Source organism: Hemitrygon akajei, chromosome 15 (assembly GCF_048418815.1).
Source record: "Hemitrygon akajei chromosome 15, sHemAka1.3, whole genome shotgun sequence".
Lineage (NCBI taxonomy): Eukaryota > Metazoa > Chordata > Chondrichthyes > Myliobatiformes > Dasyatidae > Hemitrygon > Hemitrygon akajei.
The window spans coordinates 20586037-20613187 of NC_133138.1; the positions used below are offsets into that span (position 1 = coordinate 20586037).

At 37.9% G+C, this 27151-nt stretch overlaps 1 protein-coding gene across 13 annotated transcripts in view; it reads right to left on the reverse strand.

The window, feature by feature from the left end:
- Window positions 1-27151, reverse strand: part of tenm2a (teneurin transmembrane protein 2a) — a 2964155-nt gene that overhangs the window by 333640 nt on the left and 2603364 nt on the right. For all 13 annotated transcript variants that reach the window (XM_073067293.1, XM_073067288.1, XM_073067292.1 and 10 more), the window contains one exon: window positions 6132-6344. In XM_073067293.1, coding sequence (XP_072923394.1) covers window positions 6132-6344 — 213 coding nt within the window. The remainder of the gene's footprint in view (window positions 1-6131; window positions 6345-27151) is intronic.

Here is a 27151-nt window from a genome sequence, read left to right on the forward strand (position 1 = left end):
GGGTTACGAATCTGTGGAATTCGTTGCCACCTGGGGCTGTGGAGGCCAAGTCATTGGGAATATCTAAGGCTGAAGTTGATAGATAATTGTTACGTCAGGGCATGAAATGTTATGGGGAGAAGGCAGGAGAATGGGGTTGAGAGGGAAATGCATCAGCCATGAGCAGACTCGATGAACTGAAGGGTGGAATTCTGCTCCTGTATTTATGGTCACACGGTGTATACTGCAGACGTTACAGAAAGATCGGAGATAACGGTAACCGCATACTTCATTCTCACAAAGTCATGCAGCAGGAATCCAATGTTCAGTGTGGATTTTACAAGACTACTCAACACCAGACCTTAGCATATCCTTCAATCAAACAAGGACGGAACAACTGAATTTCATATATGAATTGAGTGTGACAGTACATGATTGAGTCATAGAGAGCCATAGAATGGAAACAAGCCCTTAAACACATTGAATCTGCCCTAGCCATCAATGGCACATTTATATAAATCCTATAGTAATCCATTCTTTATTGTCCCACCTTCTCTCACTTTGGGTGGTAAACACTGTCTATGGGGACTTTACCATTGCCTTTGACGAGATCCCATGCAATAGGCTTGTCAGTAGGTTAGAACATATAGGATGAAGAGTGAGTTGATAAAAAGTGGATACAAGATTGACTTGTTGGTTGGTAGTAGAGGGTGTAGTGAAGGATTGATTTTCAGTTTAGAGGTCTGGGACCAATCGTGTGCTGCTGGGCACATTGGTACCAGGTTGCCCTTTGTTTGTCATATACATTAATGATTTGGATGAGAATGTAGGTGGCCTGTGTTAGGCATCATTCTGGGGTTAGTAAATTATGGATGAACTAAAATGAGAACTGGTCTTCAGAAAATAACGCCTGTACACAATTTAACTTCTAACTTATACTGGTGGTATAATGGACAGTGAAGGAAATTGCCTTACGTTTTCTGGTACTGCAGTTACACCAGTTCAACACCCAAATATACTGAGAGCATCACAGAGATTAAGAAAAATTGAAATTAAAGAGACATCTCCAGAGAAAAGTATCATGCCATCACACAAAAAATGCTGGAGGAACTCAGCAGGCCAGGTAGCATCTATGAAATCAAGTAAACCAGTTGACATTCCAGGAAGATGCCGTTCATCAAGACTGGATTGTGAAATACTGGGCACAAATCAGAATGGTTGTGGTCGTATGAGATCAATCATTTCACCACAGAACATCGCTGCCTGTGTTTGTCAGGGTAATAACCACCTTCAGCTGCTACATAAACAAACCTTCATCATATACAAGCTTATCTGATTCCATAGAGATTAGTTTGAGCAACTGTTCCTTTGATTATCAGTAATTCTGTCCACTTGAGTTGAAAAGTGACAAGTAATATTCACACTACAAAAATCCCAGGCAACATCCATCCAATATAAAAACTTTCAACCTTCAGATGTCATTCACCAGCATGAAACAACTTGTGGCTCACCACAATGCAGAAATTTAACTAAATCACTCACATATCATCAGTGCAAGAACAAATCAATAACAAGGTATTGCGTGGAGAATGAACTATCTCCTGGCTCTTCAAACATTATCTACAAATGTGAAACATGGCATATGGAATGAACTACCTTTGGAGGTGGTGGAGGCAGTAATAGGAAAAATATTTAAGAGGTATCTGTGCATCATCTATGGCAAAATAACAGGCACTCTGTTTACCATGTTGAGCATTTATTCTCTTCGCTGTCCACACTCCAGTAGTACCATTGATAAAATGCACTACCGTAACACGCCAGCTTCTTCTAACGTCTCAAGATCACAATCTCCACTATCAGCTATACAGCCACCTCCAACAACAATACTAACTTGCAAATGTATCACAATTCTTCCATCATCACCACATGAAAATCTGGAAATCTTTACTGTACAGCACTGTTACAGTCCCCTCCCTCACATGAAGAACTGTAGCAGGTCAAGAAGGGAGTTAACCACCAATTCTTCAAGAGCAAGAGATTTTGGCATTAAATTTTAGCCTTGCCAGTGATGTCCATGTTTCATTAGAGAAGAAAACAGAACAGAGTGATGCATCACACATTATTTTTGGCCATGAGTGCAAGACAGTTATACTGCTGGATCTGTGGTGAATTATTCATTCAATGCAAATGGTCAAGGTTAATTAGTATGAGGTGTGGGATTGAATTATTCTGCAATATTGCTTGAAAGTATTGTGTGTGACAGAATTATATGGATTGTTTTTCAACTAGTTTGCTTGTTGTGGATTTTGTTTTGGAAGTCAATAAAAGAAAGATCAAAATTCATTGGATCACAGAGAAATTAGTTCAACTGGTCAAACAGCACTTTCTCACTCAGTATCTTTTTGGGTTATGGAGCTGTGGTTGGGTAGTGGTGGTGGGAAGAGGGATATTGCAGTTGTTGAGGAGAGGATGGAAATTTTGAGGAAGAATGCCATTTTCTGACTTTAAAATAGTTGAGCTGATCAAACTAGTACTACTCACATCCTAACAACTGCAAATATTAAGATTTCTTCAGATTTCAGAATATTGTGTTGGACTTCTTTAGAACAAAACAGAATCAAACCAGACTGGAATTCTGCTCTTTGACCACTTGTAAAAGAAATAGATTATTTTGCATCCCATTTTACAGCACATTGGAAAAGCAATAAAATATGGTATCACCTCTAATAACACTGAACACATTCATTAATCCAAAAGTCACAAAGAATACATGATAAGAATGAATGCACAATCAAAGCTTAAAGAAGTTACCAGGGAAAATGGCTGGCTGAAGTGTGCTTGCTTTGTGCCAGTGGTTTGGAAGAGGTCTACACGACCTTTAAGACAGGAGCAGAACTAGGACATTTGGCCTATTGCTTTATTTAAAGTAACACACACAAAATGCCTTTCATCTTGGCAGATTTATTATCCCTCTCAACCCCATTCTCCTGTCTTCCACCATAAAATTTGACACCCTTACTAATCAAGAACCTATCAATATCTGCTTTAATTATATCCAACAATTTGACTTCCACAACCATTTGTAGCAATGAATTCCACAGATCCGCCATCCTCTGGTTAAAAAAAAATCTTCGTTATCTCTCTTCTAAAGAGATGTCATTCTATTCTGAGGCTGTGTCCAATAGTCCTGGACTCTTCCTCTATAGAAAATATCCTCTCCACATCCACTCTACCTAGACTAATCATTTCTGCACTGGCATGTTTCAAAGTGAAAGCATTAAATGCACTGGGGGATTGACACTTGTGTGTCTGGCCTTGTGCTTCACCTTGTAGCCAGTGCAAACCAAGTGGTGATCTAAGAGTCTACTTCACTACAGTCAATGAATTCAGAGATAATGCTGAGTCCAGTTGAACTTGAGGTTATATAGGCTTTGTATACAGACCCTCTGCTTTTGCCAGTTATGCAAAAAACGAGTGAAGGTAAATGGTTTACTTTCCCTTTAAGCTGTACTAAAGTTTCAAATGAATGTATATGTTAATGAAATTTTAAATAAATTTATAAACACAAGAGATACTGCAGATGCTGGAAACCCAGAGTAAAACAGACTGAAAACGCTGGAGGAACTCAGCAGGTCAGACTGCATCTATAGAGGGGAATGAACAGTCAATGTTTTTGGATGAGACCCTTCATGAAGGGTCCCGGCAATTACTGACCTGCTGAGTTCCTCCACCTTTTTAGTCTGTTGCTTTAAATAAAGCTATTAATTTAAATAAAAACTAATTTTAGATATCCTTGATTAGAGGAAAGATTTAAAAAGATCTTTGACAACATAAACTATAAAAACTCTATCAGAGATCTGAGGACAATATCACCTGTGCAACAGCTATATCTGATCACTACTTGTGGACTGCTCACTTTACCAGATAGCCCTCATGGCGATACAATGTTAGTGCAGTCACAGGGATTGCTTAGGGCGTGAGCCAGCCTAAGTACAATAAAACCCAATAAACCATACATTTTCATCATTCTTTGAGTGATTTGTAAATTACATAAATTAAAATATATTTTGCCTGCACTTTGCCAACCATGTAAAATGCTGTAGGGACTAGTTAACTGAAATAAAATAGAAAATGTCGGAAATGCACAGCAGGCCCCTGAAATCAATGCGGAGAGAGAAATGTTAATTCTGTTTCTCTCTCAACAAGTATGATGTGACCTGCTGCGTATTTCCAGCTTCTTCTTCTTTATGTATAAGAGAATAACTATTTTTATTCAGAAAAGCTGCAATTAAAACAAATAGCCCACATCATCCCCATTTTACATAGGTGAGGCAAGGACATTTCCAGCAAACTTGAAATTGAAGCCAGTCTCTGGACAGTTAAGATGGTCACAACATCAAAGTTAGAGCACTTCTTGACAAATGCAAAAGTTATTTAAATCCACTTCCAATCAATACCTTATAAAAAATAGTGTCAGTGATAGTGTTTAAATGCAGGATAGTTCAGGGACAATTTTCCTTTGAGTTTAAAAAAACTAATATAATTCCTGACTGTCTTAATGGATCACAAAACAATATAATTGTGATTAAGAATAAAAATAATGGAAGGAAGAACTAAAGGGAAATGAAGAGTCCCTTTGATTTCTATGCAATGATTTGAAATTGAAAACATATGCAAGAGAGTCTGGTGGACAGAATACAGAACAAACTTTCAGAAGTAATTGGTTATGTACTTGAACAGCAAATAAACTTACAACCACTGGGAAGGAGTAAAATGTTAGCATTAGTCAGGTTCCTTTTCCAAAGGTTTAGCAAAACAGATTGAATGGCTGGGCCATATCCTTTAGAGACATGTTGATTCTATGAGACAATGAAAGGAGGATGGAACTGATTCATTAATTTTAACATTGGTTTGGAAATCTGGCACAGCACCTTCATTTTATAGTTAAAAATAACAAACAAGTAAAGAAAATTTGGAATATTTTTTCTCTGTCCAGCAATATTAATCACTGGAAATTACTCTAGGAGAGTCATCCAATTCCTTTCCATTAGAGAAAAACAACACTGAAATTAGGAACTAATGGGGAATAAAGAAATAAAACAAAGATTAAAGGAGGAGTAACACACACAAATGCAGGATGAACTCATCAGGTCAGGCAGCATCTATGGAGAGGAACAAAGAGTCGATGTTTTGGGCTGAGACGCTTCATCAGGACTGGAAAGCAAGGAGAAAGAAGCCTTAATAAGAAGGTGGAAGGAGGAAGTACGAGATAGAATGCGATAGAAGTGAGAAGCTGAGATGTGATAGGTGCAAAAGGTAAAGGTCTGAAGAAGAAAGAATGTGACAGGAGAGGACGGTGGATCATGGGAGAAGGGGAAGAATGAGGGAGATGATAGGCAGATGAATAGAGAATTAAGTGCGGGGAATAGAAACGGGGGGGGGGGGTGAACAGACTCACCCCAATTTCAGTCTCATGGATATATCAACTTTATTTATTCAACGACTGAAACTAATGCATTCTGAGGACAAGGAGTTCTATTTTCCACATATGTAGGAATCTTTTATTAATCAATTAAGTTTCAAGGTATATTTTCCACCTACTTGGATTCAGAATAGTTAAAATAATTTGCCAAAGCTGCTACTGCTGCCATGATTGATGTCCCTTCTAGAAATAATAAATGAATTATCACAATGAAGTAATGGATCCTGAGAAGGAATATAATTATATTTCCTTCCAATGTGCATGCTGATTTATCGCAAAAAAGAAAATGGATTCCACAAAGGAAAAAAAGAATCATGGGAAAGCCCATTAATGAAACAGAAAACCCAGCACTGCTGACTATAGAAAGAGAAAGAAAATAATGTATTCCTATTCAGAATAATGATTTCTGCTGTCCTGCCACAATTCTTGACCATTGCATCCTCCAATAAGCTATATTATTGATTTAATTAACTACAGGAAATTTTGATTATCCTTTGGTTTTGATGTGCTTATTAACAAGGAACAAGAATTTAGAACATATGAAACATAACCAAAGATGACAATATCTCGAAAAGAAGTACCTGCAGGCAAGCTAAAACGTGAAACTTTAGCTAACAGATCAAACTTGCAGTGAATTTCTGGTAAGGCAGATATAAGAATAAGTTCTTACCATTACTGGAAGGAGGCAGTGCACCAGAACCTGCTCGCAGCAGGTATGAGTTTATGGCGAACTCCTCATTGGGGTTGGATTCAAGAGCTGGATGAGAGACGCTGCTGTCAAGCAATGGCATTTGGTAGTCTTTCACACTAGATGATGAAAGATGGGTGCTGGTCTGCTGGGCAAATGGATGGCTGGGCGATGATGAATGTGGGATGGGACGACCTGGGGAAGAGAGGGTCAGTTGTTGAATGGTGTTTCATCACACAATGCACATTTTCTCACTAAAAGTGCATCAAAAAACATAATGGTGCATTGCCCAGGGACAGTAGCCAGTCCCAGCTATCTTTTTCTCAATTGTACTGCTTGTGTGCAAAGCAGATTGAGAATGGAGGCTAGCAACATTTAACAATTCAGTCCGTCCAGAAGTCTGTGTCGACAACTGGAGAAGACTTCATTCAAGATATTGATGGGAACACTTTCTTTGTTCTTTAGAACCAAACACAGTTTTATTGCTTTAAACCATTAATGTTCTTAATTGCCAATGTTCCACTCTCAAAGTCATTAGTTTCCTTCTTAACATGGCTCCACAGGACACCAACTACTCTTGGATGTTTTCCTGTGTGGCCATTATCCATAAGTCAGTTTTAAAGGAGAATATTTGTACATTATTTGACTTCAGGGTTAGGTTACTATAACTGAATTCAATTTGATGTCCACACAACAGGTCAAGTTGAAAAGACTGTGATCAAAAATAAGGACTGCATTAATTCCTTCCCAAATAAATGGATACCAACGACCATATCAAAGGTCCAGATAATTTTTACTGAAGTACCATAGCAACTGAACAATCAGTGGCATCATCCATTCAAACTGAGAGTGTAAGGGAGTTAAATCAGTAAAATCATTTTAATAAACTTGTTTTGATTCTGAAGAAAAATACTGCAATGAACTCTCAGGAAGAAATAATAAAACTAGATATATTTTGATGCAATATACTGTATGTGAGTATTTTAATCAATTGCTCTTCAGCAAACAATTTATATGCAAATATTAATTTTGTACATTTCAGGTTCCCGAGCCCGTTTCCAAATATATATGTTCTATAAAGATATTTATTTGAATATTCTACTAATTTCAGAGAATTTCTATTCTGATCACAAGGAACACCAGAGCAGTTATGATTTAATTGTTGTCCACATTTTTCTTAATTCCGATTTGAATTGAGATTTCTCATGGGCATGTGTTGTGATGTATATCTAAATAACAAATGCCTTTTATATCCTAGAAAGGGAGCATTTGGCTCTTTGCATCTTTCTGTAGGACATCCAGTTACTTTGACTGCTTTGCTCTGTCACCAAAGATTTACAAATCTTTAAATGCCTATCCATCTGATTTCCTTTTGAAATCCATGATCCTCTCTCCACCTCGCACTCTCATAATTTGGTAAGTCCAAGTTGCCACTTCCTTCACAACAGGATTCTTTCTCACACCCCTTTTTCTTTCTGGAGGAAGATGATTTAGCTTTGAGAATTAGATCATAATTTAAGAATTTTTTATTTAACACATGTGCCATAGGTAATACACTGTAAAAATAAGCAACAAGCTTAGCTTTATGGTGACATGCTTTTGTTGCTTTACTTAACCTAGATTTTGATTCTTTCTGAAATATTTCAAAAATTCTTTTGTGTATTTTATAACTTTGAACATAATAGTTTCTGTTGACTAAGTTCAAACTCACCAATGAAGAAAATAACTTGAGATAAAAGATCCCACCAGAAGGATTAATTTTATTTTCTCCTTCCCCTGATCTACCGATCTTCCCAAATTTAAATCGTAAAAAATATGGACTGAATTTGAACAAAGTATAAAGGGATCATTTTAATAATGTTTTGATGGTTTAGCTCCCACGTTCATTACATGAAACAATTAATTTAACTACATTAAGCTGTTAAAGTGACAAATACCATATGTCTAAATTTATAATGGAACAGCCAAACTGCTGTTCCCATAATCAAAGTAGTGCAACCACTTTTTGGAGTTTCAGTACCATGTAATGGTAAGTAACCAATTTCACTTCAACAATCTTTAATAACTATCTAATTAGCCAGACTTTTGAAAATGGCCTCTGTTTTTGTCTGATCACTGATAGCCACAGAGCATGAATGATCTAGAGCACCTCTTTTACAGAGTAGAGTCATAAATTGGGAGACCGCTTCATTGAGCATCTCTGCTCCATCCGTCTAAAGCAGAACTTCCCAGAGGCCAAATATTTTAATTCTGATTCCCATCCCCTTCCCCTTCTGACATGTCAGTCCATGCCAAGATGAGGCACAAGGGAGGAGGAGTAACATTTTATATTCTGTCTGGATAGTCTCCAACCTGAGGGATAAATATTGATTTTTCCTTCTGGTAAAAAAAATCCCCCCCCCCCCCACCTTCCTCTATTCCCCACTCTGACCTTTTATGTCTCCTCATCTGCCAATCACTTCCCTCTGGGTCCTCTTTTTCTTCCCTTATTTATGGTTCACTCTCCTGTCCTATCAGATTCCTTCTTTTTCATTCCTTTATCTTTCCTAGTGAACCTGCTTCACCTATCACCTTCTAGCTAGCATCCTTCCCCTTCCCCCTTCCTTTTATTCTGGCATATTCCCCTTTCCTTTTCAGTCCTGAAGAAGGATTTCTGCCTGAAACATCGACTGTTTATTCATTTCCATAGATGCAGCCTGAGTGGCCGGGTTCCTCCCACAATTTGTGTGTTTTGCTTTCTATGTTTTGTTTCTGTGTCTTTTTTTGTCAACTTTCGCCTGCCCTGGTTGAGTGATCTGCTCTTATGATTCTCCTACATGTCAGGCTGCCTTGAGGGCTAGCAGAATATTCCTCAGTTATTTTGGCATATATTTCCTAATTTAATTTTCAGCTCATTTAGAATTACCTTCTGAAAGTACGTTTACTCAGTGGAGTAATTAGATTTGTGACTTTTTGTTTAAATTTACAACATCCATCTCTCTTGGTAATGATTCTTCTTGTCCTGATTTCTCCCCTCCGATATTGGAGCAAGGTAGAATTTCTTGTGGCATTCCAGCTTTGAATCACTTAAGAAGCACACATAATAACAATGGGAAGATTAAACTGAATCTTAATCCATGTGCTGTTTACACCGGGATAAGCAGCTTAACTTTCTTCCTAAGAAAGAAACCACACAGGGATATCACTGAGCTGCCAACTCTTCTACAAATTCCCGGAGACTTCATCATTAGTTTCACCACACAGAAAAATGCACTTTAATCCTATCTTCAATGTTTTTGGAAAGAAAATCACAAAAAGTGAAAAAATATATTCTAAATCTGTTAATATTGGGTTAATTCCTGGAATTAATTAATCAGAGGGACCCTAAGAAAGTGATGTCACAGATAGTGTGGTGAAGGCACACTGACTTCATCCGTCAGCGCATTGAGAAAGGGACATTACTGTATGTTTGTTGCAGTTGGACAAGATGTTGGTGAAGCCACACCTGGAGTAGTGTGTACAGTTTTGGTTATCCAGTTATAGGAAAGATGTCATTAAGCATGCAAAGACGGTTTACGAGATTGTTGCCGAGGTTCGAGGAAGAGATTGGGCAGACAAATAACTTATTCCCTGGCGTATAGGAGCCTGCCTCTCAGATTTGATTGGCTTGCTTCCTTCAGTCAGAGAACAATGTATAGGACAAATCGGGCCACAAAGGAAAGATGGAGAAAGCATGGAAAATTAGTTTAAAATCTTGCAAGAATATCCTAGCACAACGCTTAAGCTGTGCTTTGTTGAATAACTATTACAAGGTACGAAGCTGCTTTCACTCTCTATAAGTTGCGAGTCTTAACAATCTATTATTTTGCAAACCCTTGAAATCATGGGAGTCAAAGGGCAAACCGCCTTCACTGGATTCAACCACATTTCCAAGTGTGTACTTCCAGGCAGTCTTAATAAACGCAGCTGACGTCAGGTCATGTTAACTGCTTGGTTCTGACAGCTTATGTATTTGCTAAATCTGTCTCTCAACAATTAGGCTGAGCCACGTGATGCATTTTGCATCTCTGCCTGTTTGCCTGTTTACATAAGCTAATTTTTCACAAATGCAATCTGGTTCCAATCATGAGACAGACTCTCATCTATTCCCTTTCAAAGAACAATGAAACAAAACAAGCAAGTACAACAAATATTTTAATTAATCGCTCATCCCTGATGGATGCAAGATGATGCTTTTTATGCAATTATCGTTGTTGAATGGCAAGGAGGGTCTTTTCAAACAAACAGTCATTTTCAAATTCTGAACTTTCATAATTGCGATTCAAAAAAAATCCAGTCTCACAAGAAAAATAATAACCGGGCTATTCATATCCTAGACATAAAATGTCCTGGCAACATATGAGGTAAGGGAAGACAAAAGAGAAGATATTGCAAAAAGAGCAACCCCACAACTACATTATAGATATGGGATGAAAGAACAAGATGTTGGTCTGCTTTTCTATCTGAAGTGAGTTTTCAGTCTGCAGACCTTTACCCTTTTTCCATAACCATGACTTTGCCCCTTTGCTCTCTCCAATTAACTTCACCCAGTGTAAGTGCCTGACAGTCTCATTATTCCACAGGCAGAAATAATCTTCAAAGAAAATTGAAAGGAACTCTGACATCTTCATGGAGTCTACATATTGCATTGTATCTAATGAGTCGACATCCTTGTTTAATGTGAACTTTAAGTGGTGCTAGCTTTAAAATCAGAGCCGCAGAGCTAGGGTTTTAAAAATATAATCAACAAGACAAAATATGAGAAACCTATTGACTAATAATATATTGTTTTGGTGTTTATTGAAATGAAATATTACATTACAGTTACAAATTTCTCAAGAAATACTGAATGCCAATGAAAGAAAAGAACTATTAACACAATTCTGAATCTGATGCATGGGGTGAGTGTGTGATAGCATGTGACAGTTGGGCAAGTATGGAGAAAGTACAAATTCCACATAACACTTGCAAATTAAATATCATCTCCTGTCAATTAAAAACATGAACAAAATCTGACTTCACTGTGAAAACAGTATCTGATGTCTTGTTCAACTTATAATTATTTTGCATTGATTACAAATTCACTAATTGCAACTGATAAGCTTCAACCAAAGGAGGAGCTGCATTAGATATTTCAGGATGTAATCGAACCAGCTACATGAAGAGTATATTCGGCAGATGAGAAATGGTTGTGGTGATAACTATAGTAGATGTTATGGATGGATTATTAACATTTTACCTTCCATAATATGAATGTCTACAAAGAACTTTTATGTTCTAAAAATAAAGGAACTAAACAAATGCTTCAAAATACCTCATATTTATGCCTCCAAATGTATGCTGCATGTTTTGGTGTGCTGCCTAGCAACTAGTGGAAAAATAGTGCTTTAGTTTTTCTCTTTATTTAGCAAAACATGCAGCTATGCTTAGATATGTGTGCATGCACACATGCCCACATGTAGACACACACGAATTTTCTGTGACAGTGCTCATTTTAAGCTTGCTTAATTGTATAAGGTGGAAAGTATAGGGTCAAATCACGTTGGTCAGGTCCATTTCCCTGATGCTTCATCTGCAGCATCTTTCTCAGAGAAGGCCATCTGAATGACCCTCAACAACTGAAAAGAATCCCATGAGGCAGAGGTGGCTCTGAGAGACCAAGAAGTTTCAAGCACCAAAGCATTGCCAGAGACTTTTGGAATTGTTTTAAAATGTCATCAATATTTAAAAGCTATGAAATAGTTCAAATCATTTTGAAAAACATTTTAAAAAAAGGTTAAAGATAAAGACTAGTTTTATTTTTTCACCTGAGCTTTAAAACTTGCAGTAAAATGTGTTGTTTGCATCAATAACCAACACAGACCGAGATGTGCTGTGAGCAATCTGCCAGTGTTGCAATGCTTCTGGTTCCAATTTAGGGTTCCCACAACTTAGTAACCCTGACTCGCTCATCTTTGGAATGGAGGAGGAAAGCAGAGCACACAGAGGAAACTCATGCAGTCATAGGAAGAACATACAAATTCCTTACAGGCAGCGATGGGAACTGAACCCTCATCTTACAGCTGCTGTTAGTGTTACTCTAATCTGTACTAGGACCCTTATCCAGGAAAGGATGTGCTGACACTGGAGAGAGTTCAGAGGAGGTTCACAAAAATGATTCTGGGATTGAAAGGCTTGTCATATGAGGAACGTTTGATGGCTCTGGGCCTCTACTCACTGGAATGTAGAGGTGGGGGGGGGGGAGAAATCTCACTGAAACCTATCGAATGTTGAAAGACCTCGATAGAGTGGATGTGGAGAGGACCTGAGGACACAGCCTCAGAAAAGAGGGATGTCCATTTAGAGCGGAAGTGAGGAGGAATTTCTTTAGCCAAAGAATGGTGAATCTGTGGAATTTGTTGCCACAGGTGGCTATGGAGGCCAAATCATGGGGTATATTTAAGGCAGAGGTTGACAGATTCTTGATTAGTCAGAGCATGAAGAGATACGGGGAGAAGGCAGGAGATTGGGGCTGAGAGGGAATTGGATCAGCCTTGATGAAATGGCAAAACAGACTTGATGGGCCAAATGGCCTAATTCTGCTCCTATATCTAATGGTCTAACATGCTAACATGTTGCCTCTAATTTTTTTTAAAAGTACAATATTCTACCAATCTAAAAACAATCAAAACATTAAAATAAAATAATATGAAGTAAGTTATTGAAAGATTATGTGGAATTTATCAAAGCTGGAATATAGACAGTGGCACTCATTGGAATGAACAGTATCTCTGACTGCATGCCAACCAGTCCTAAAGCTAATAGCTAATAGACTGGATGTGAAATGGATCTGGATACACGCTCTTGCTCACTAAACATAATGGTGATTCTTGCAGTGAAGTGAGATCTATGCCATTTTACAACTTCCAGATCATTTTGAACTTTGACATTAGACTGAAGATGTATTTAAGTCTGAGTCGAGCTGAGCTGCAAATGGCTTACAGCCAGCTCTTCCTTACAGGAATGTCAGCAGTCAGTCAATTCATCAAAGCCCATAAACCAATTACTTAAAGACCATGTAGTGTAACTGTGAACAAAGACTAAGGCAATTCAGTGTTCAATTCTTGCTTGATGAATGGGGATTTGCAAATTGCCCATTTAGAATCCTTTTCAGTAGAAGATAACAGATCAGTTATTTTTGTATTTGTAGCAAAGTTCATTGGTTAAGGTGAAAGGCCTTAGCACATTATTTTTGCATGTACTAGATAATGTCCTATAATGGTGCATATGACAAATGAGCAAACATCGTTTAATAAGTAAATAAATCTTCCAATGCAACTTGTCAAAAATAAACAATATGTGGTTTTGAAGGAGAGAGCAGACTTTGAGTGTTTTTGAGGAGGAGGGGAAAGAAGAAAGGATTTAAAAGGGAGCAATTGGTAAATGAAAGCTGAGTAATTATGAAAGAAGTATTTTGGTGTGAAGGGTGAAGTAGAGAAGTAGGATGCTGTATAATTGCCTTGCCCCTATGTTTACCTTTCATTTCATATGTTCTGTACTGTATGCTAATTTTTATTTCTTACTGTTTTACCTTGAGCTAATCAAGGAAATTAATGTACAAAGAAAAAAAACTTTTTGAACAGTTATGCAATGTTGGCAATAATGAATCATCTTCTTACACATCGCACTAAGCTAGTTTGTTTATCTTCCTGAAAGTCATTGGACACAGTTATCTTTTCTTAACCATTGCAGCTTTGGCAAAATGGTGTCAATTAAAGACAGAAGTTTTCTCCCAGTTAAATACAAAGTGTTCATGTGGAAACACTCAAATTTTGTTTGTCGATAGGAATAACCATATACACTGAGTGGCTATTAGGGATACCTGTACACCTGCTCATTTAATGCAAATATCTAATCATCCAATCATGTGGCATCAACTGGATGCATAAACGCATAAAGACATGGTCAAGAGGTTCAGTTGTTCAGATCAGAATTAAAAGAAATCAGATACAAGTGCCTTCAACCATGGAATGATGGTTGGTGCCAGATGGGGTGGTTTGAGTATCTCAGAAACTGATGATCTCCTGGGATTTTCATACACAACAGTCTCTGGAGTTTACAGAGAATAGTATGACAATCAAAAAACCTCCAGTGAGTGGTAGTTCTGTGGGCAAAAATACCTTGTTAATGAGAGAGGTTAGATTGATTCATGCTGACAGGAAGGCAACAGTAATGCAAATAGCTGGGTGTTATAAAAGTGGTGTGCAGTAAAGCATCTTTGGGCTACAGCAGCAGAAGACCATGAACATACACAGTGGCCACTTCATTAGGTCTAGGAAGTACTTAATAATGTTGCCACTGTGTGTAATTATGAAAGAATATCTTTGTTTGGATTACAAGAGTGTGTACGCTTGGGTCTGTCAAAGATAGATCTAAATCTTCAACTGTTACGTTTCTGTCTACGGTCAGAAATAATTAATATATAAGACATTAACAGACTTGGTCCTGGAAGAATGGTTTTATAAAATACGGTTGAACATGTTGGACATGTTATAGCTTTAACTAAATTGTATGTCATGACTCAAGTGGTAAACTCAAACACTGACATGGCTATTACATCCTTCAGAAAATACTTAAAACATTCATTTTATGCATAAAATTTAAAAAACACATTTCATTTGGACCCATTTAATGTTGGTGACATTGATTGTGCAAATCAAACTGTCAGCTTCGCTCCCTAATATTTATGTTTAATTTGTTGGAATTACTCAATAACCTACTGCATTAATGCGCTGAGGTTCACTTCCATGTCTTCTACAGATACTGAGGAGTTGACTTTATTTTCTGCATTTTTGAGAGCTGAAGTCTGGTTACACTTCAATTATTAATAAATGCACATGCAATAATTTAGTCAGGATTGTTGTACTTTTATAGATAACATCAGTTTTAGAAAACCAATTTCTAAGGGTATGTGAGAGAAAAGGAGAGATATTCAGGCAAAGGCTGCAGTGATGTTTGAAATGGAAAATACAGTATCAGGAAAATTCACTTGGAAATGTTGAATGCATCTAAGCATAATTCTGGGAAAATGAGGGGAAGTCACAAAAGATCACAAACAGCTGCCAGAGGGTGCAATTGGTCAAAAAGAAATGGCAAACTTTGCATCAAGTATGAAAACCTACTATGAGGCACCTTTCTTTTTTTCATTACTCTGGAGAACTCCTGCGACATTCTGGTTCAGTTAGAATCACAGTTAGATGTTTCAGAAAGTTGACATAAATGGTTATCTGCAATAAGCAAAGACCTTGTGAAATTATCTTAAGAGTTTCAACATACAGGTCATATTTCTCGATGCTAACTGTGACATTGTGGTTTTCTGTCTTACCTAGACAATGCAAAGTAAGTTACCTGAAGTGTTGACATGAGATAGAAAGCTTTCACTAAGAGGAGACAATATATTTGCCTCAAATGTAAGAACATATGAGACAGGAACAAGTGTAGGCCAAACGTTCTCTAACCTGATCTTCCAACTGCATGAATTTCCTGTCTGATCCACGTATCCATTCATAGTTTCAATAAAGACATCCACTTGATTTCTTACTGAATGCAGCCAATGACTGAGCCTGAACAGTTTTCCAGGGTAGATAATCCCCATCATCGAGTGAACAATCATCTCCTCATTTCAATTCTAAATGACCAACTGGGATCCCTCATTCTGGACTCCCCAGCCAAGGGAGACTTCCTCCCCATATCTACCCTGTCAAGCCTTTTCATTCACCTAAATGCTTGAGAGTACAAAATTGTTAGCATTTCATGTCGAAACCTGATGAAGGATCCCAAACTGAAACATTAATTGTTTCTTTTCTTTCTTCAGATGCAACCACACTGCCGCATGTATCCAACAGTTTCCAATGTTGTGTCAGATTTTCAAAGTCGTACTCTGTAATTTTCTTCTAGAAAATGGAGATCCAGTCTGTTCGAGCTTGCATCAAATACTTCCATCATCCCTGGGGAGCTAATCTGCTGAATTTTCACTGTACTCCCTCTACAAAAACATATTCCTTTTTTAGTTAAGTATCTGAGGTTTTGATGAAAAGCAACATAAGCAATCACCAGGAATGACAAGGATTAATCAGTAAGAATCAGCATAAATTGACAAAAAGTTAGATTGTGTCTAACCAAGGTAATAAATTTCTGAGCCAATTATATGTCTGAGTGATAGGGATAAGTATGTTGGTAATATCTAACTGGAATTTCGAAAGACAGCTGACAGTGGCCCACATAATTCATAAAACATATCTCTGGATGTTGTTGTCAATTTATGAAACAATTAGTTCATTAATATCTTTAAAGCTTCCTTCTTTCCAGGATATGTGACATAGACCATGTTAGAGCAAGTGATTCTTAATCTCCGGTTTATCCTCTCCACTAGAGGAAAGTACGTCGTGAAATCTGGCCCTTTAGTCCATCTTGTCTGCACTGATGATCAACTTCCCTTTGAATGAAACCTCCATTAAAAAGTCTCCACATTCTCTTCACATCTTCCAAATTCCACTGCTCACATACACACGAGGGACAACCTATAGTGGTGAGAGTGTGGAGACAGTTGCCAGTGGGATTGCTGGATGCAAATTCAATTGCAACATTTACGAGAAGTCTGGATAGGTACATGTTTGAGAGGGGTGTGAAGAGCTACAGATCAGGTGCGGGTACAGTAAATGGGACTAGACAGGGTAGTGGGTTAGCATGGACTAGATGGGCTGAAGGGCTTTTCCCTGTGCTGCTTGCTCTATGAGTCAATGATGAAAATTCATCAGGTCAGGCCCTATGGAGGGAAATAAACAGCTGACATTAAGGGTCTCGGCCTAAAACACTGATTATTTACCTCCATAGATGCTGCTGAATTCCTCCAGCATTTTGTGCAAGTTGCTCAAGAATTCTAACATATGCAGAATTTCTTGTGTATAAGAAATCCTTACCTCAGCACTATAATCTTCCAAAGCATCGATAAATCTTTGGACTGTCCTGGGTTTAATAGCTCTATCATTGGCAACCATGCTTAGAGGTTTCCTAATCATAGAAACAATGTCTTCAAACAGCTCTCTAAAATCCATTTCTCTGAGCAAGTTTTGATCATTTACTTTCATGATTTAGGCAGCTCAGTGCAATTATTTTTGCTTAAACCATCCTGAAATATATTCTCATGTTGAAAGTGCTATATGATTATTAGATGTTGCTGTATTAGTGGCATTGCTTTGAAGTGATTGTTTGCTATTGCTTCAACTATCCCATGGCAACCAAAACACAAGTGATTAACTGGCCATGACTAATGATCATTATTTCCCACAGCCTTGAGGTACGCATAAGGTGAGCTGCTTAATAAAAAGCACATACAGGACAAAATTTGTATGAAACTAATATAGAGGTTCATCTTGGAAAACATTATTATTGATGCATGTGAATTATCAAAAGTAATGCCAATGTATCAAATAAAAGAACACACATGACAAATAGTCTAATGTATTCAAGAAGAACTCATCTACCTTTCACACCTGATCTGTTCCCTAATTATAACAATAATTAAAAAGTTATGATTCTATTTGGGGTGTACAATTTTAGTGAAGGGTAGTGGAATCAAAGTACTATAATTGTTGTTCCACTTTCATTCAAGAGTGGGAGTTGGACAGCTGTCAAAACAACAAAAAAGGCTAATAAAATATTCAGCTTGTTCCCTTTGTAAACATCTTAAAGATAATGAGGTGGATTTTAGGGACAGTGCTGAGTGATTGCTGTATATGCATTCCCACAAGGTTTCTCAGGATTTTTACAATGTGACCACTTGTTGATTAACAACCAAAACTGTGAGGTATGCTCTGCAGAGCATAGAGGCCTTGAAAAAATAGGGCAAGGCACCATCGATCTCCTCAGTCAGACTGAAAATCTAACTGATAGTACCTATTGTAGACTCCGGCTGAGAAGTGTCAATTCGCAACTATAACTGTATGAACGGTCAAACAGGAAGGCAAGGAAAGACTGGAAAAGAATGGCTGCATAAAGGAAATATCAAGGATGAAAGGTATAGAAAAAATGTTTTATTTTGGAAAAGGCACTAAAATGCTATTAAATACTATTCTCTGAGAGTTTATTTTCAGTGCCAGAGAAGAAATTGGTCAATATTTGCAACTTCTCTTGTCACTAAAAGGCTAGATATACTGGAATAAAGAAGTTCCATTTCTTTTCTGGAGATTTACTCATATTTGAGAGTTCTGTCAGATGGCAAAATGCCATTAGCATACAGCTTTTAGGGAATGGGGCAACTTGGCTAAATACCCCATCTGTACATTTAACTGCACACCTGTCATTGCCAGCTGTGCCTGTCCCAATGTTCATGTGAATAATAGTAAACCCCGATAGCACATTTGTTACTTTGACCACAAAATCCCACCACATGAAGACATGCTGGGACAGGAATTTAACAGCTGTTTTCACTTGGAGTTCCAGCTAACGGACTTCAGAATGCAGGATCTAACCGTGAAGTAGAATTTGCCATTCTGTCAAAAGAGAAACACCAAGAGATTTCCAGCTTTCTTTGTGAACAATTGATCTATGCTGAAAAGGGGAAAAAAATGAAAATTGCTGCTTTGGGTGAGCATGCCAACCCATCTTTAATATTATCGTTGTGTTTCCTGAGGGCACTGAAAAAAAATGACCCAGTTGATTCATTTGGCAATTAACACTGAACAATGAAAAAAGGTCAGAGCGGCTATGGAGGTGGGGAGGGAGAAGGAATAAAAGGGGGAAAAAATCACATTCTGAAAAAATATCACACTCTGAATGATGAATACTTTGTGTGAAAATACAGGGCATGCCATAATTAACAGCGAGCATTTGTTCCATCACTCCCTCAAACCATTCAGTCCTGCCAATGTCTCATTAAAAAGGATTTCATTTCAGTAGAAACGTTTGTGTAATACTCATCAGTGACAGTCAAACACAGCCATTCTTTTAATGACTGTTCAAAGAAGTGAAATTACTATGTAAATCATTCACATCTCTATGCAGTACCAAAAACTTGGGACAAGATAATACTAAATATCTCATATGGGCAGAATGCTTCAGAATATCAATTACATTTTAATATTTTTTTCATCCCCGGTGCCTTTCAAGACAAGGCACAACAGACAGGAAACAAGTGGTCCTTGACCAGAACCAGCTTTCAAAGGGTGAAATTGCTCTGTGCCTCTGTAGGAAAATATAAAGCCAGTTTTTAATGTGCCTGGTTTCCATGGGTGCAATATAAAACAGGCTTCCATTTGTTGGATCTAGAGATGTTGATCCAGAGGTTCTTTGGAAGTCAAGAATAAGTCATCAATCTTGCTATTGTTGCAGTATTATTAGGTGTTCAGAACAACAAAAATAATGGTAATGAACTTACTCCGCTGTAAGGGAGAGAACAAAGAAATGACAAGGAAGCAAGTAAGTTGTGGTCATCTTATACTAAAAAATAATCAGCTCACTGGAGGTATAAAGATGATAAGAAGTAGCCTATGAAATAGTTAGGTTTACATAACAAGACAACTGCTGAGGAAAACTCAGAAGCTTCTGGAAAAATACAAAATCTGCTGCAATATAATTACTGGAAAATTGTGAAACAATTACACACACACAGATGATGGTGTAAAAATATAAGCAAGCATAGGAAAAGTTAAACTATGAGGAAAATAACAGTTTTACACTCTAGTCCAACACAGTTCGCTGTGTTGTACTGTTCACTATGACTCACTTTACTTCCTGTGTGTTTATTTAATGAATTTTCATTTTTTCCTCATTGACTGATACCCTGTGCCATAACTAGATGACTGCAGGCTATCAACCTTTATGTTAGTCTCCAGTATTTTAATAAAAAACTGCAGATGCAGACAATCTGCAATTTTAAAAAGAAACAGGAAGGCTATTCACACTCAGTAGGTCAAGCAGCATCAATGGAAACAGAAATAGAGCTAACTTTTCTGGTTAATAATATTTCAATAGAACAGGAACGAGAAGAATAGAGATTTGTATGAGTAGAATAATTCCAGAATATTAATTATATTTTCATTTTTCCTTCACTTTTCCAGTTCAGATGAGGGATTATTGAACTGCTAGCTGCCCATTCAGATGCTGACTGGCCTGCTGACAATTTCAAGTGCTTTCTGTTTTAATGTCAAGTGAGTTGAATCCCTCTCAACTGGTTGTTGTTACTATTTGACAATAAGTGGAGTTTTATGTTTAACTTATTATTCTTGCTAAGTCATTATCTCCATAAGAGGCAGGAGATTACCTGTCCTGGAATACAGTTCATTGCTTGTGGAATTACACTCAAATCTTTAGCACTGATTTGTTGTAATGCGAGTATTCAATTCTTTATTGACATTTTTTAAAATGACAGCATTTCATTCTAAACAACACTTAAAACTTCTCAAGAGCAGCCACCATTACAGTAAATGTTCAATCAGCTAATGAGAATGCTTTACATATGTTCTGAGTTACTCACAGCCAATCACATATTAGTTCAGCTCTCCCTCCCCCGTGTGTGTAAACATTCCCTTGCCAATTATTCTATTTTTCACCCATAATGTCTGGAAAATGGCCTGCAATTTCCAGTGAGGGTAGTACATCCAAGATGTCTCGGAAATGTATTAGCATGGATGTGAAACGGCAAGTGATGCCCGGTTTGGAAGCTGGTGAGCATCAGGTTGATGTTGGTGCCTCTTTGAAATTGGTTACATTGACGATCAGATCAAATACAAAAAAATGCAGACAAGATAAAAGCTTCTGCTACGATGACCTCAAAGTTACCATCAATGAGGGTGACTCGTTCAAGGAGACATTTGCTTGAAAAAAGGAAAGTAGACTGAATATATGAAACATGTCCCGAAGCCAGCTGATAATAATGAAAACGGCAAGAAGCATCTTCAATCATATCCAAGAGGAAGAAGAAGATATGTCAGTAAAATTCAGAGCCAGCAGAGGCTGGTTTTCATAGACCGCCATAGCATATGTATCTCTGGTGAAGCGGCTAGTGAAGACATCAAGACGCTTAATGGCAAAAAGCTTCAAGAGTTGGAGCAACACTTTCAGGGTGAATCTGAGGACACAGATGGAGAATAGGAAACACCAGGAAGAAACCTCACTACAAAATTCCTCAGCACTAGCATCACCATGATCACACAAATCATGGATCAGTTCACTGATAATGACCCTGACTGGGAGCAATGCAATAGGCAAAGAGAGGTGTTCGTGACATGATTCCCTGCTGCAGAGAACTGCTTCATGAGGGGAAACGTTAAGAAAAGGCAGTCAAATCTTGACGCCTACTTTGTTACTCCACGAATTACTGTGTATGCATAGAATAATACATCATATATCTTGGTTTGATTTTTTTTAAATCACACGCACATTTCCATTTATATGCAATGTTATAATGACCCCACATGGCACTGATTTAAACGCGTTCCACCTCTGGGGAATACATCCTCAGCGTTAAGCAGGGTCTGAGTGTAATTGGTCAAAGATAAATACAGAGTCCAAGAACACATCACTTTTGATACAAAATTTCAGCTGTGAGCTATTTTTAATGAGGCACAAAATTATAAATGGACCTTAGTGCAAAGAGAATACAACTGGTCTCTATTATCAATAGCCTTTCTTTGTCAGCATCCAAATGATAACCAGGTTCTGGTTCAGATAAAGAGACAGTGCTAGGGACTAAACAAAAGATCAAGTCCAAAGGAAATACCAAAAATATTTATGAAGTGTTCATGTGAAAATATGCAGAAAGCATGGAGGTGGTTACATGGGATTGTAGGGCCAGAAGGGCAAGATGGAGGCTGAGCTTGAAAAGGAAGCTTATAGGTCAGGTCAAATAAAATGTGGAACAGAATGGAAGGCACAATAAGATATACTCATTTTCTCAGTCCTCACCTGCTGGGACACTGTGGAATGTTGAGAGCACCACATTCAAAAGAATACAATGTTTGTGGGTCAGGAAGGGTGCCAGCAAGCAAGAGGAAAACTAATTTTAAAATTTCCCTTCTAAGGATTATGCTGTTGATATGTAGTTGAGGGAAGAGACCGTAGTTATATTTAAAGGCTGTGAAGTTTCATTCTGCTCAACTTTTAAATTCCCGTTTCCACTATGCACTCAAATTCCACAGAGCTGGTTATCATATGTCAAGCCTAAGCTCACAGCTTTCATTCTTGTTAATACTGGCTTTTACATTCATCAGAAATCCACTAAAAATTAAATGTCACTTTACACATCAAATTAAATCATCCCTTGATAAATCAGCCAGAACTTTTCTTTTCAAAAAAAAAAATTGCCTCACGTTGTCAAATTCTGTCTAGTTGGTCAATTTCTAATAGTGTAACATATCTTCTGGGCCTTGCCAATCAATTTCCAGAACATTTACATTGATTGCTGTTTTTATATCTGCAGCACTTCCACCTGATACCAAGCAATTTACCTTCAGTCAATCATTGTCGATGGGGGTATTTGTACTCATAATGGGATGGAAATTATCATCACTAATAACATATTAAAGGTAAATTTATTCTTAAAATAGGTTTCAGATTATCTCCTGAGATTTTTAATATTTCTCTAGCTTAAGCTATAAAGACTTAGAAACAATAATGTGAAGTGACTACTAGTTGTGTGGCCACAAGTAAAGTCTTTGTTGACAATTATGGTAATTGATCTTTGAAAATTATATACCACAAAGTTTCTTAGGTGATCAAATTTATCCTTGATTCCAAGCATTAAAACAATATGAGGGTACTCATCTCTGTATATTCTTCCCCATCAACTTTGAGAGAGCTCAATATGCAGGTACAATCAATATGCAATATGCAATCAGTAGTTGATGCTCTTGCAGGCAGTTCACACTGGCCAATAAAATGAAATTATATTTTGCTGTAGATGCTCAGACAAATTCAAGTTGAGACCCAGATTAGAGGCTTTCTTGAGAAAAGTGGAACACTATTATTCAATGGGAAATTTAAGATTCCTATGAAAGCCAAGCAGATTCCAAACAAGTTCTAAAAGTGTTGACCGACATGGCCACTTAACGCACAAGAGGAGAAATAAATCCTCCTCTTCCTCTGAAAGCAATAACTTAGATCAGGTCATGGGGCTCATAATTACCCCTCCCATTCAATGGAGATACAGTATCATGAGTTGAATTCACTCTTAAAAGATGCTTATGATTTTTTAACTCAACTTAAATTTGGGAAATTTGTTTATGTATGGAAGCTCACCGAAAAACTTGACTTGCATACCTCCATACAGATCAATTCATTTCAATGGTGCATTGAGGTAGTACACAGTAATAGAGTGCAGACTAAAGTGTTGCAGTACAGAGAAAGTGCAGCACAGTTAGACAGCAAGATGCAAGTTAATAATGAGTTAGGTTTTGAGGTCAAGAGTCCATGTTATCATACTAGGGAAACATTCAATAATCTTATAGCAGTGGGCTAGAAGTTGTCTTTGAGCCTGTTTATCTGTGATGGACTGAAACATTTCAACTACTCTATACAATTTCTTGCAGTCATGGGCAGAGCAGCTGCTGTACCAGGCTGCGATGTATCCTGATAGGATGCTTTCTATGGTGCATCAATTGTTATGATCCCAGCCCCCTCCTTCTTGAGAATCGCAAGATCGCTATTAATTCGGGTCTTGGACCCAGGAAATGAGAGAGAATCCTCAGCAGGACAAAGCAACGGATTTGGCCATTGTTTCTTGGAGACACCTTTGTGGATTGCAATCCTATACTACGTGCCAGCTCTCAGGGCTACGTGTACACCCTCCGGCAATGTGGGCTGGGGATTGCATCACCCCACCCTGATTGACATCTACAACCCTGCAAGTCAAGATAAAAGAGGGGCTGCAGGGGGCAGTCCGCAGTCCCCTAGCGACGCACCAGAAGGAGACACCATCGCTCATCGCTCCCGTGATAACGGGAAGCTATTCGGAAGCCACGTGTGGTCCGTTTCCCCTGGCCTGGGGAACGGGTGGCTGATAACACTGAAAAGGACTTCGAACTAACAACGGGGAACCCACGTTCCCGATTCAACGGTTTGCGTCCTAAAAGACTGGGCAAGTTTCTTTTCTCACCAAAATCTCTCTCTCTCTCTCTCTCTCTCCAACCAGTGAAAACCCAACGGTCCCCAAAGGCTAAAGCCTGCATGAACTTGAGAGACTTTTATATTTCCATCGGACAATATTTTTACCCCTAGACAAAACGATAGAACTACTTCTTATTGATGATTATTACTATACCCGCGCTTTAGATTGAGTATTGACGACGTATATTATCTGAATGTTTGTATTAACCTTACTTTTGTGCCCCTTTATAAATAAAAACGTTTAAAAATAGTACCATCAGACTTCAACGGACCTCCCTATCTTTGCTGGTAAGTGACCCAGTTATGGGGTTCGTAACACAATAAAAATTGGTTAGGGTCAAAGGAGACTTTCCAAATTTCTTCAGTCTCCTGAGGAAGTAGAGGCTCTTTTTTGCTGAACTTTCTTGGCTGTGATATCAACATGGTTGGACTAGGGCAGGGTACTGGTGATGGTGATTCCTAGGAATCTGAAACTTTCAACCCCCTTGATGTCAGCACCATTGATGTAAACAGGAGCATGTGCACTGGCCCCTTCCTATAATCAATGACTACGCTTATAGTTGACACTGTGGGAAATTCCCCAATGTTATTATTTTGCAGGACCTTAACTGGGCCCAGAAAGCATGGCAGTGGCTCGATTTCCTTAGGAGTTTCAAAGATACAGCAAGACATCTAAAACTTTGAAAAGAGTCTAGCAGCTGTGCAGTGGAGAGTATATTGACTGGCTGCATCGCAGTCTGGCATGGAAATACCAATACCCTTGAATAGAAAATCCTACAAAATGTCATGGATACAGCCCAATCCATCACAGGTAAAGCCCTCCCCACCACTGAGCACATTTACACGAAGCATTGTGGCAGGAAACCAACATCTATCATCAGGAACTCCCACCACCCAGGACACACTCTGCAATCAGGAAGAAAGTACAGGAGCCTTAGGATTCACACTACCAGGTTCAGGAACAGTTATTGCCTCTCACCCATCAGGCTCTTGAACCAAAGGGAATAACTTCACTCAGCTTCACTTGCAGTCTTTCATTGATTCTACTATAGTTATTATTCTTACGGATTGATTGAGTATGCCTGCAGGAAAATAAATCTCAGGGTTGTATACGGTGACATATAAATGCTTTGATAATAAATTTACTTCGAACTTTTAACTTGGTCTTGACTCCAATATCATGATGGTCTCCATCTCCTTCCTGTACCCTGACTCATTTTTACCTGAATTGTGGCCCACTACAGTGGTATCATCTGCATACTTGTAGATGCAGTTAGAGCAGAATATGGCCAAACAATTGTAAGCGTACAGGTAATAGAATAGGGTGTACGGATGCAGCAGTACATGAGAAAAAGAACAGAAAATTAGCCTGTCTTTCTGCGACTCAGAACGGGTCTTAGCCTGTCAATTTCCAGAATGGAATAATGAGGATATGAAACCTATTAGTCTGATAACACAAATGAACTGCAATTTTATTGTACAATTTAAAATAAGAATACATTCAACTATTTAGATGAATTAAAGTCTGAAGCTAACTGGATTTGACAAACCTTTGAGATTCACATTGCTTCATGATGTTACTTGACAGAATAAAATTAGCATTATAGCACTACTCAACTGGCCAGCATATTGGAAGTAATTTACATATTTAATTCAAGAATTAAGTGAAGGTCAAGTGTTTGAATTACCTGCCCATTCTAAAATCCTTGCTTATTTACAAACAGATTAAAGGATTAGGAATAATGAAGCAATTTAATAAACATTAGTAAAGTGACCTGATTGAGATTTTCAAGATGATAGATTTTTTGAGAAAACACAAGAGGGAAACTTTTCTCTCTTGAGCGTGGATTAACCGTCAGAACTCAGATTTAAAACCACATTTTCCTGGCAAATGATACTGTGAGGTATTTTTCCTCATGATTGTGGGGAAAATGATGCAGAGCTGATTCTATATATTAAATTCAACAGAGAGTTGAGGAAACATTTATAGATAAAGAACTTGTGAGGATAAAGAACTATGGATAAAATGCAGGATTCAACTACTCTATCAAAGGACCATTTTGGAGCCTATGAGCTAAATGACTTCCTTCTGTATATAGGATTCCAATATTCACAAAGAGTAACTTGAAAAAAAATTGTTTGAATTGAAAAGGGTTAGATGAAAAGAGCAAAGGTTGGCATTTCTTGTAGAGTTCTCAAAAGATAATTGAAGTATACGATGATGCATGGAGTGCCTTGGCACTCTTTACCTGTACACTACCAGCTGCAGAGAATGCTCATTTCAAATTCTGTCTGATTTTGATTTTTGGAGCTGATCACTGGATTTATTTTGACTCTATTCCAAGGAAATTGCAGAAATAATCCTCTTTATGAACTTCAAAGGAAATAAAAAATAATAATTATAAATTGAGCCATTTAAAATGTTAATTACAGTAATTAGTAAGGAATAACAATCAGCTTTGCATAAGACCACAGGGCAAAGTAATCCACTCACTGTGTTTTTTGAAATTTAACCAATTTTTTTAAGCTGTAGTGAACACCCCAGATATAAAAATGACACTGTGAAATGCATCATGAGAGCATGAGAGACTGCATAGTTCACATTGGGAGCCGAGAAGCCTAGATACTGGTTGATATCTGAAATGATAAACTAAACAGCAGCTACGTGCTGGGCCAAAGAGTGTGTTATTTCTGGGTTCATCACTAGGAGGCTTAGCAGACACCATATAAGCTTCCTACACCAGTGTCATAAAGCTTTTATGATACATTTGACAGTGAGTGGAATGCAATGAAGCTTAAATAAGTAATGCTCTTCCATTCAAAATGCCGAAGGAACTTAGAAG